The following is an 11,928-nucleotide window of genomic DNA, read 5'->3' on the forward strand; positions in this document are numbered from 1 at the left end:
CACACACAAGCTGGGAGCTTGATGTAATGATTCTTACAGTCTGGGAGCCTCAATAAGTCCAGGGCTCAGAGAATATCTCTTCCTATAATTAAATGATTCCCACTACCTACAACACATTTGGACCGGTGCCCCAGGTGATCTTTTAATAATAATAAATGTTTTAAAAAGGTACTTACAAAAGTGAAAATGATGAGTGTTACGTAGAAAACCACCAAAACCAACAGCAGTGCAATCTCAGCTTTGTATTTCTTAAAAGTCTTTTCTTTGAGTTCCTTAGGGCATCCTTAAAAAAATAAATAAACAATAAGTAAAATATGAAGACATTTAACGGGACTTTCTACCATAATAAAAAAGCTAAGAATGCCTTGTTGCTGCTTTTGAAGTCCCCCTCGTCTCCCCTTCCTGCCTTCATATCGGTGCCGTCAGAGAACAGCAGCGACGACCTTAGTGACGGTGACAGCTACAGCTGGCGGTCACTCTTGCTCTGTAGCCAGCTGTGTGCGATAAGATTGGCATGCAGCATTTCACTGACTCTTCCAAGGCAGGTCAGATTATACCCATTTTACAGATGAAGGAGTTGAGGCTCAGAGAGGCTGAGGGACTAAGGTGGGTAGCAGAGCCAGGAGTCTGGTCCGGACTTATCCAGCTGCCCATCTGCTTCCATTTCAGATGTCCGGCATCTCCCGACTTTTATTTTGTCTTTGCCATTTGTTAATCCATATATAACCTAACTTCATCGGTGTTGTGTGGAATGCTAGGTGTCCTCATATCAGGGGGATCGCAGGACTATGAACTGAGGCAGGAAAGCTGTTTAGCTATAGCCGAATAAGTAGACACACTTTTGTAGAATGGTTAAAGCTCCTCCACCAAGGCTGACAGCAAGAGTGGGATATGGAACAGCTCCCTGAGAGGTTGTTAGAGACTGTGGTTGCCGCACTCTGGGGGGCAAATGCAGGAAGAGCGAGGCCTTTGGCCCAGGAGGGGACATGGCAGAGACAGCCTCTCCCCACTTAGACACGACATCCAGTGTGCTGTCGGGGAAGCAAGGTTGCTGACAGAGTCTGCTTGAAGGCCAGGCAGGAGCAAGTGACCAGGGGGCTCCTCCCCAGGACCATAGATGGGCCTCAAGAGAGCTGTCAGCCCCCGAAACTGAACTTAAAGGTTCATGCAAAAGTCTAGATAGATTCTCACAGGAGTCTGTGACTCAAAAAAAGAAAACTTGAGAGCTATCATCCTAATGGTTTCTAACGTTTATGGAGCACTCAGTCTACCCCAGGCACCGCACTAACCATTTTAGTGCAGTATCTCGTTTAAGCTTCACAACAAGCTGCAGTCGTAAAAACTATTATCCCCATTTTAGAGATGAGAGAACTGAGGCTTAGAGTCAGTCAGAGATTTGTCCAAGGTCACACACTAACAGACAGCACAGCTAAGATCTAAAACAGACAGCGCAGCTAAGATCTAAGATCTAAACTAGAGTCCGACCACTTCACTTCTGGGCAATGTGTAGGCCTTTAATGAGGAAAGAAAAGAAAATCAGCTTTCTCTTGTACATCCTTTCCGCTCTTCCCTGCTAGGTTGCTCTCATTTCTCATTTATGTGAATAAAATTCACTGAGGGCCTACTGTGTGGCCAGGATACATCAGAGAACAAAGCAGAGCATGTAGCATGTCAGGTGTAGTAAGTTCTACGAAGACAAAGCAGAATAAAGGGCTAGACACTAAGAAGAGAATAAGGGGTGTACGTGTATTTGTGCGTGTTTAACAGTGAAGCAAATCCAACACTCTTCCCTAAACGATGATTGTGTTCTTGTGAATATAAGAGTATTATCTCGGGTCAAATTCCCTTTAGATACCCAATAGGAGAAAGTAGCTATTGTACAAAATCAGGGACTCTATGACGATAACATGTTTGTCATTTCAAGCCTCAGCCACTAACAGGAACTGGGCAAAAGTCAAATGCAAGGCATATTTTAAGCTACGTAAAAAAAGTTGTGAAAAAAAAGTAAGGAAATAATCCTTGTCTTGACATTCGGTATTACCGCATAGAGCAAAAACATGTATTCTGTCACTGGAATATTATTTTCTTGCTGTACTCTTTCTTTGGCCTGAGTTGAGGTATTGAGAAATTGAATCACTGTAAAGTGAGAAGGAAGTGCTGTACTCATGTTAAAAAAAAGTGGAACATGAAGCAATCCCTTCGGCCAGGATGGAAGGCTCCAATAAGCAGTTATATGGTGTTTGGGCACCAGGCAATTTCTCCATCGCCCCACAATTAGACTTGGATATAATTTGCTCCAAAGTGCTCTGACATGATAAACAACAGACAGATTAGCTGTTTGGCTACATTTGGCATCCGCCCTAGTCAGATTGGGATAGATCTGTCCTTATTAAAAGAAAAAAAAAAAAGTTATGACTTTCTTGCAGTAGAATTTAGCTTTTAGCCACAGATGCGACCCTAAGCTTCTGAGTTAGGTTCCAACTGAGAGAGTCGATTTTAGGACCTACAGAAAGCACACACACATTTTGCAAGAAGAAAACAAGCGTGACAGTTCACCTCACCTGTCACTTTCAAGATGACTGTGCCACTTTGGTTTCTCTGCCCTTCCTGTCCCTCCAGAGTACATCTGTATGTCCCCGAGCTGCAGCTGGTAGTGTTTGGGATCTTCAGGGAATACAGCCTTTCCCCAGGGTCCTCAAAAGAGCCTTTCTGCTCCTTTTGATGATAGTTCTGCAGATCTTCCTGAGGCATCTCTATCCTCTTTTCACCACCCTCTGTAAGCTGTTAAAAAAAAAAAAAAAAAGGAATCATATTGCATCATGCCCTACTGACAGACCTGCAAGCCATGGGCCTCCACACCCAGGTGCTACCTCTTGTTTTTATGAAATCCATCCTCAATAATTTTTTAAAAACAATATATTGTGTGGATGTGTGATGAGAGAATCTAAGAAAATTCTTTAGGCTACACATATTTTTGAAATAAAATCAGGATTGCGTTTTATAATTCTTCGTATCCCATCTTCGACCTTACATAAAGGAGAGATCCTGTTGATGCTAATGATGTGCTGACGATGATGATGTGAAGTATGAATCACTGTGAATCAAATTTTGTTGCTGGTTGTTCTATATTAAATGTTCTCTTGTTTTCTTCAGATATCAACTCGCCCATTCACTGATTCTTAGTGTTGTATCCCAGCCTTTATTTGGCAACATTCCTAAATCTACTAAGATCATTGCCAGACAACTCAGTGAAAAACACAGAGATGTTCTTCAAAGACTGCGTATGTGTGTGGTCATCTGTGATGCTGCAGGATGTACCACACTTACTCTCTCTACCAAGGCAGGAAGACAGGTGACGACAGTGCCACATGGAGAATTTATGTGCCAGATTGTTTGGTAGTCAAGATACACATGAAAGGACAGTAACAGCTTAAATCATTGTACCCTGGACGAACCAGCCTGACTGGGGTAGATGCAAAATTTAGCCAAACTAATCTGGCTGGTTTTCTTTCTCCCTAATTATCTATGTGATTCGTGCTGGGGTTTTTGCATCATCTCCTACTTCAAAGATTAGGCACACACCACTTTTACCATCAATTCTCTTTTCCCCCAGATATATCTTCAATTTGCCTAATTAACTTGCCCGCTGACCCTCCACTGAAATGTTTTAAAGCTTTTAAAACTGTTTTTACACAAACGGTAAGGCAAATTACTTTTTTCACTATTCATGGGCAGCCCCTAGGCCTCTGCCAGGTGGCTGGGGACCAGCAGGGAGCCTGGACTTCAGTGGCATTCCTTTCCTATTCTGCTTATTGTCCTTCCAATTCCATCTCCTGTCCCTCCCTGTCCACCTTGGGGAAAAGAGAGCATGAGTAGGCTTCACCGCTGCTGTCTTTGCCGGTACCTGCCAATGTTTCATCTGCTGTTCTGGGAGCACCCTGCGACTCCTCTCCTCCTTCTCAAAAGGGAACCAATGCAGGGAAATAAATAACCAAGGAATTGGGAACACTCAGTGAGGCAGAGGCAGCTCAGGAAAAAAAAATACACATATGCGCGCAAACACACACACACACACACACACACACACACACACACACACACACCCTCAATGGTTGGTTTCTGCTTAATTAATTAAGTTAGGGAACACACCACGAGGTCATCAGAAAGCTCAGGTCCAGCTTCCACAGCCTTCCATTCATGTTAGCATTCCTGTGGAGTGGGCTACAGAGACATCTGGTGGCAGATTTATAGCTCCTGCAAGAAGCCCAGCACCACCATACACTGCTAGCACGGGGCTGCTAGGACTAATAAATGGCTTTCCTCAGACCGTCAGAGAGAGAGAGAGAGAGAGAGAGAGAGAAAGAGAGAGAGAGAAGAGAAGAGAAAGAAAGAAAGAAAGAAAGAAAGGAAAAGAAAGCAGGCGTGGCAAGGAACCTTAGAAAAAAACTAAAGACATCCAACAGTGGATTTTAGAACACATCTAATGTTGCCCAAATGTTCCCTTCTCAAGACTAATTAAACCACAAACCTCTTCATGTGCTCTTCATGAAGGCCTCTTCATGTGCTCTCACCTCTCCCCTCCCTATCCGTTGCCTGCAGAAGTGCTCCCTCCTACCGGAGCTTTATATGAGCCAAGGGCCCAAGACCATCCAGGGCCAACCTGTTCCAATATCTCCCACCCCCACCCGCAAGGCCATTTGAACTAATCGATTCTGCCTAGACTCAGCAGTCTCCATGGCGATGTCTTTTCTGAATTAACTCACGTTTCTTTCTAATAGGTTTCACTGGAACTCTGTTTTGCTAGAAATCCTTGCATCTGAAGAGATGGACACTCGGATGCAACAGTCATTTTGAAATGATCCGCCTCTGGTTTCCTCCTTGGGGGCCTCCTCTCCCATCCAATGACTCCTCCCTCAGCTCAGAAAGGCCTGTCTGAAAGTCAAGATCCTCTGGAGCTGGAGGAAACATAAACTACTATGCTTATTTACATAAAGGGGGCCCCATTATCATGCTGGCTGCTGGGAACCTCTGGAGCAAGTATGTGCCCATGTTCAGAAATGGCGGCCAGTTGCCTTCTGCCTATTTGCAGAAGAGAATTCATTTTGAAAATCAGCAGCAACAACAACAAAAAGTAGTTTACGTGATGGTCAGATTTCCATGGGCCTCTAGCAAGACCTCCAGCGGGCCTTTAGTCATGTTCAAATGGCAAAACAAAATCAGGGTGAGATCATGAGAAGAATAGAAAGAAACAGGGGAAAGGCAGAACACAGAACCCAAAAGCAATGTACAAAATGTTGACGTCCTGAGCCTCCACAGCCACCAAAGGGATCATGAAAATTATTTCATCGCTCATGGGATCATCTTCCCATGGTCCCTCCCTGAGTCTTCCTGAAAGACCCAGAGAAGTAGGAAAACTACTAGCTTAACCTGGGAACTATTGCCACAGTAATAAACAGCTCTCTTTGCCTGATAACTCTCTATAGCAAAAGAAACATGCAAATTCACACAACGCACCTGGAAATACTTCATAACCCTTCCTTTGGCTTCAAGCTCTAGGTATAGACAATGCCTAGTCCCCTTTCATTTTGTTATTTTAAAATATACCTTCTCCCACGACTCCATCTGGGGAATCTGGGATTTGCCTACAGCTGCAAAAATAATTGTAGTTTTTATGTTAATGTTGCATGCTGCAAATGGGAGTGAGGCACTAGCAGTACCAACAGACTTTTATGCGAAAGTTCAAATCATTATCTTCTGCTCTGTGGCCAAGCAGCTATCACTGTGCAGGATCAGGTGAGTTCGCTATGGCAGAAGCAGCACTGTTCAAGGACCAAAGGAGAATTTCAGCTGGAGGAAAATGGAGCAACAGCAAATGGGCCATCCTCAACTTTGCTTTGTTTTATGAGTTCTTATAAACCTTTCAGTTGGTGCAAAATCAACCATGGGCAAGAATGGCTCTTTAAACATTCCAAATTTAAAAGTGTTTCACTGCCTCTCTACAAAAGCATTTTAGGAAATAGTAATTTGTAACAAAAGGAACTCTCAGATTCATTCACAGCCTAGCATAATTGACAGGAACGATTTAATGCACGTGTTCCAACCTAATATTGTAGTGTGCTAAACGACAACATGATTTGGGCAAATTAATTCCTCAAAAGACTCATCCCAATTATGTTTTAAAAATCCACACTCCCTGCATTAACTCTTATGCTGACAATTCTATCTTGTTGATTGAATTAGAAAAAGGCAAAATATAGGACGTCTCATTTTCAGAAAGCCTACGAACTCAGACTTGTCTCAAGGCCCTCAATTGGACTAAGTAATTTAAATACCATATTCTTTCTCTAAAATGGCAATTTGACCTTAAGAAAACCATGCGCCCTTAATTAAAATAAATTTTCTTTAATTTGCCAAATGCTAAATCAATAAAAGTACTAATTTTAAGGGTACGCGAATTAAGTTTTTTTAAATGGATAAATTTGAACAAGAATAAAAGAAATCAAATAAATAATTAAATATGGTTGAAATTGAACCAATATTTCAGTCAAAAACCCTACTGTGGAAAATGATTTTTTCCTAAGTTTACATAATTTTATCCAACTATATGGCAACTAGCTAACCTCCTAGATGACCATATTTGAACATAAGAGGACAACAATTCCATTCCTATGGCAAGGAAACAATTTTGATCACAAACTTGAAATCCAAACTTGCCATACATGAGGTCTGTTAAGTCTGTGATGGGAAACTAAAAGAACAGGAAGAGATTTTTTTGAGGAGCAATGTGTATACACATATGCATGTAAATATTTAATTCAACAACTTGATTAAAATATTTCAAAGCATAGACTTTACGTATTTAAAAGTTGTACTAAATTAATCTGATATATTCCAATAACGATGAACAGCTTTTTTTTTTACTGCATCCTTCATGCACTAACATTTATGTACCTTGGTTTCTAACTCAATTATAAGTGTCAATGTAATTGTCATTCATCATAAAAACAGCTCTTTATTACGTGCAAAATAGTTTGGCTTGGAGGTTGATGTCATAATGAGGGTAGAATGTATGTACATTAACATCGTTTTTTTCTAAGTGTAGTTTTATTGGAAAAATGATTTTCCACTTTAAAATTTACTGGGTCTAACAGACAGAGTTGGATTTACAACTGTTAACAGAGTCATGAATATGGCAGAGGCAACATAATTAAGAACACAGACTTTGGACCTGGACCCAAACAAACCTCAGCCCATCACAACTAGTTCTGCTCTCAGCCAACTGACTGCACAGCATTCAGGTTTCATTTGCTCCACAGAGGTGAGAGGTTAGGCAGGAATTATATCCCACAATGTTGGTGTGAAGGTAACTATGATGATGAAGATGGACATACAGCATGGTGTCCTAAAAATCTCATTACTCTCTTTTCATAGCCAAGGTTTCATTCAGCATTCTCAATAGTTCCCTGCACAAAGGAAATATTCAAAAAGTATTTGCTGAATGAATAAGTGAATTTTAGAAGCAAGGAGAAAGTTCAGGCCTTGGAATCCAAAGGTCTGAAGTCAAGCCCCAGCTTCTCCATCAGTTAGCTGGGTCACTTTTGGTAAATCATTTCACCTCTGGGTCTCATTTCCTCATCTGGAACTACCTTACTTACTGGGTTATTTTAAGAATCAAATGAGAAAACACATAAAAGTATTTTATCATTGATAATGTTAGTAATAGAAATTTTCGTTAGATGTGATAGTTTTCCACTCCATCCATTCATTCGGTCATTCCTTTACTGCTGATACTCTCAATCTCCTCTCCGGCAGAGTTTTCTAGAAGTTCCAATCTCTGCTCTAGGGAGAAATTCTTTTCCTACTCGCAATGTCTCTAAAATATCCACAGCACTCTGAGTTGCTGAAAGCACCATCACAATGTGTCAAAAAGCCTTTGAAAAAAATGTTAGACCAAAATGCTCATGGCAACCATCCTCCTTCCATTAACCTTGTGGGTCCTGCTGGGCCTGGAAGGTGCACCCTCACAAGCCACATTCACGCCCGTCACAGTGCACTGCATCCAGTCCTAGAGGAGACACCCTTAATTCAAGTCTGACATCTGTGACCAGATAAACTGGTTCTAACGGATGCATGCCCCAATCAAAACCACTTAAGTATAATTGGACATTTGTTGAGATAGCAGAAGAGAGGCAAAAGCTTTTCCTTTGTACTTGACCCCGGTTGGATACACAAGTCTGCAGGTATCGGCTACTATCTCACTGCCACATGGAAGCTGATAATAAAACCAACACGAAGGAAGAAGAGTTGGGACATAGAAAGACTCCAACCCCTGAGGCTGTTCATAAACCTCTAAATCTAGCTGTATTTACTTCCTAGAGCTGCCATAACCAAGTACCACAAACTGAGTGGCTTAAAACAACAGAAACTTATTCTCTCACAGTTCTGGATGCCAAAAGTCCAAAATTAAGGTGTTGGCAGGGCCTTTCTCTCTCTGAAGTCTCTAGGGGAGAATCTGTTTTGTATCTCACTCCTAGCTTCTGGTGTTGCTGGAAATGCTCGATATTCCTTTGTTGGTAAGCACATCACTCCAACCTCTGCCTCCGTGTTCTCCTTTTGTGTCTATGTCTGTGTCTTTGTTTTCTCTTTTAAGGACACCTGTCATTGGATTAGGACCCAGCCTAATCAAGTATGACCTTACTTTAATTTGATTATATCTGCAGAAACCCTATTTCCAGATAAGGTCACATTCACAAATACCAAGGATTAGGACAGACATGTCTTTTTGTGGGATACAGTTCAATCCATAGCAACAGCCATAACTGAAGTATAAACTATACATCGGTTTAAAAATTTTTCCATTTCTATTATATAAACCAATATATTCCATTTTATTTAAGCTAGTGTCGATTGAATTACAATCCTTTGCAAATGAAAGAGTCCTAATAGGAACACCTTGCACCACCCCAGAAATAAATGTGGCACATAGAGGATTATCTCCACATGGTTCCAGCCTCCATACCAGTCCTGCTTTGTCCTTTGGGCTCATATGCCTCCCACTCCTCAGAGAATGAGACACCAGGGCCTGATTTGATTCAGAACCATTGCTCTCCAGAATTGACCCAGTGAGGCTGGTCCAAGGTGAATATAAATTGCTTACGAATATAAATTGCTTATAGCAACTAGCATCCTTCTTTTCCCATAAGTTTTCCCAATTGAACCCATAATCCTAGACAACTACCAGCTCTTCTGGAATCTATCCCTTCTTGGGAAATTGGTACAAGAACATGCAGTGAACTAGCTGGTGCTCTAGGAAAATACAAGTGACATTAACAAGCCTTGGGCTCTTATGTCTATACCAGCAGTAAATGACACGCACAGGAATTTTACCCAAATATACTCCAGTATAAAAACAAAAATCATAAATATGCTTAGGGAAGCACTTTAGTCTAAGTATGGTTTGAGCTAATGACTGCTGGTAGAAAATCTGGCATCATTACAGGAGTAGCCAGGAAGGGATCATGGAAACAGTTTTAGATGGAGGAACCATTTTTTTTTTTTTAGGTAAATTAATCTCTTTTTAGTTCTGCCCTACATAAAACCTTCCCTTACGTCACTGAGACCTTCTTTTAACTTCCTCTTCTTTGTATAGTGACATAACCAAGTACAGAACTTAGATAATCCAGTCCTCATGTGATTCAGGTTCCCCCTTCTAGTCATGGAAAACACGTGTTTTTATTTTTTTCTGTTTAACTCTTAGCTGCCTTCTTCCTCCCTACTCTCTTCCAAGCTGAAAGGTTTTAGCAACTTTGCTCTGTTTCATCATAGTCCAAAAATCTCAGTGATCCACAATTCTCATCTGGCTGAAACTTCTATTGCCTGCTCTGAGGCACCTACATTCTCTTGCCTACTCTTTCATAGAACCAGAGACAGGGTGGTGATGAAGAGGGAAAGGAAGGTATATCCCACACATATGTTCAAGTCTTACTAAGTTTATCTGATGGAAGTCTCACTGTAGTGAAGGAAGACTCATCTTCTAGGATAAATCATATTCTGTCCTTCCTCACAAGAAATATGCTTTTCTTTTGATTTGTTTTTCATTATATCATCCTCTTTGTTTAAAAACTTTAAATGGCTCCTTGCTGCCGAAAGGATAAATTTTAACCCCTTATAGTTCCACGTTCAAGGTTCTTCACAATCTATTCCCAGCCTACTCTCTAACATTATCTCTCAGCCCTCTGCTGTATAATTCTCCCCTCTAAGTCACTAGTTACTAATCGGTTCCCAAAAATGCTTGTGGATTCCTATGTCCAAGCCTTTGCTCAAGATGGTCCTCTGGCAGAAGTTCCATGTTGATCTTGGGATGGCCAATGGCAGGCCCAGGACTTAGCATACATTTGTAACTTAGAAAAACTTACTAAATAATGAAAGTGTAAATACAACAGACATCTGAAAATCAACTTTATGTCTTTCACAGTTTGACCTAAAGTGGAGTCCATAAAAGTGATTTGACCAGGTCAAGTAGTATAAGTGCCAATGGGGACAGTATGACTTTTCTTTAATGCTAACACACACATTGTTTTCTTCTTTTGATGTTTTAGTGCTTCTATTATGTACAAGTTTCCTTTTTCTCCTAAAAACATGTTCTTAAATCTCTCTTACAACAGATGGCATTCTAGAATGAAAGAAATGCAGTGAGTGGTACACACTGGATCCTTCATGGGTCAATCAGGGTCTGTGGCTTTACAGATCACATCTACCCAGACCATTCATCAACTCTGGCCCCTCCAAAGGCATCCTGCTCTCCTTACTGCCCTCTTGCTTTATGGCTCATTATCACACAAGATGGTAGAGACAGAAAATATAACTCTGCTGAATAGGAAATAAACAATGTACATACATGGAAGACAGTTTCATAAAGAACCAAGGACGAGAAATGTCTGTGTGGTGAAGTAGCCTCATACTAGTCATTAACCTGCTCTCCCATGGGTCCCTAGTCCACAGGATAGCCCATGATCTGCCACAGCTGGGCTCTTCTAAATATTATAAACTCCAAGTTTGAGCTATTTCCGAAATCATAGCCTTACTTCTCCTTTCTCCCTTCCTTTAGAAATCATCTTAAAAGAGCACTTGTCTTGTGACGCGTATCTGTCCTCGCCCCCACAGTGTCACCCAGAGATGAACTATATATCCTCTTTCATTATGCATCAGTGTAGATCGTCAGGGCTCCTAGCATGATAAACGACAGTAATACATCTTCCTGATAAATAACCACTCATTATCATTAGTGGCGAGCATCAACGACACCCAAACATTCCATCCAATGTCATCATCTCCCTCCAAACCTAGTGCAGCTTCATTAAAGAGAGTGTGAACACAGCGATATTTAGTATGAAACACAGAGGTAGCCCTGTAATGAATGGGATTGTGCTAATGCTCTCTTATGCTAGAATCTAAACCAGAGTCACAGCCAGTGGAAGAAGAATGCTGAACCAAAGTCTAAATACCTCCCCAAACAACCACAATCTATTCACCACTTTAAAAGCTAAACTTAATAGATAAACTGTACTCTTTATTTCTTCTTAATCACTCACTTCGCCTTAACAGCTACAATACAGCAGGGGATGAGAGGAGGATCCATCATTGAATCCCAGAGAGGAAGACATCAATCCACAGGAAAGTAAAGTCTGGTTAACAAGAATTGGGTTATCTCTACCCGCTCTTGGCCCCTTCTTTAATCAACCCCCACTCATGTTTGTATTAAGCCCCCTCCAGGCCCCTCTCATTGTACCTTCAAAACAGAGCAAATAAAGTGGACCCTGTTCCTTCCCAACTCACCTTAATGTTACAGACACTAATTGGACACCATCTGCTTTGTTTAAATACTACTAAGGCACATGATAAGAAACACATGGTTTATATGGGTCCTTT

The 11,928-nt window shown here is 41.2% G+C and overlaps 1 protein-coding gene across 2 annotated transcripts in view; it reads right to left on the minus strand.

Annotated features, from left to right (window-relative positions):
- Positions 1 to 11,928, minus strand: part of CD83 (CD83 molecule) — a 20,811-nt gene that overhangs the window by 3,158 nt on the left and 5,725 nt on the right. For both annotated transcript variants that reach the window (XM_011362875.2, XM_011362874.2), the window contains exons 3-4: positions 2,562 to 2,781; positions 177 to 283 (exon numbers count right to left, since the gene is read on the minus strand). In XM_011362875.2, coding sequence (XP_011361177.1) covers positions 177 to 283; positions 2,562 to 2,781 — 327 coding nt within the window. The remainder of the gene's footprint in view (positions 1 to 176; positions 284 to 2,561; positions 2,782 to 11,928) is intronic.

This window comes from Pteropus vampyrus, unplaced genomic scaffold, assembly GCF_000151845.1.
Source record: "Pteropus vampyrus isolate Shadow unplaced genomic scaffold, Pvam_2.0 Scaffold80, whole genome shotgun sequence".
NCBI classification, from domain to species: Eukaryota; Metazoa; Chordata; class Mammalia; order Chiroptera; family Pteropodidae; genus Pteropus; species Pteropus vampyrus.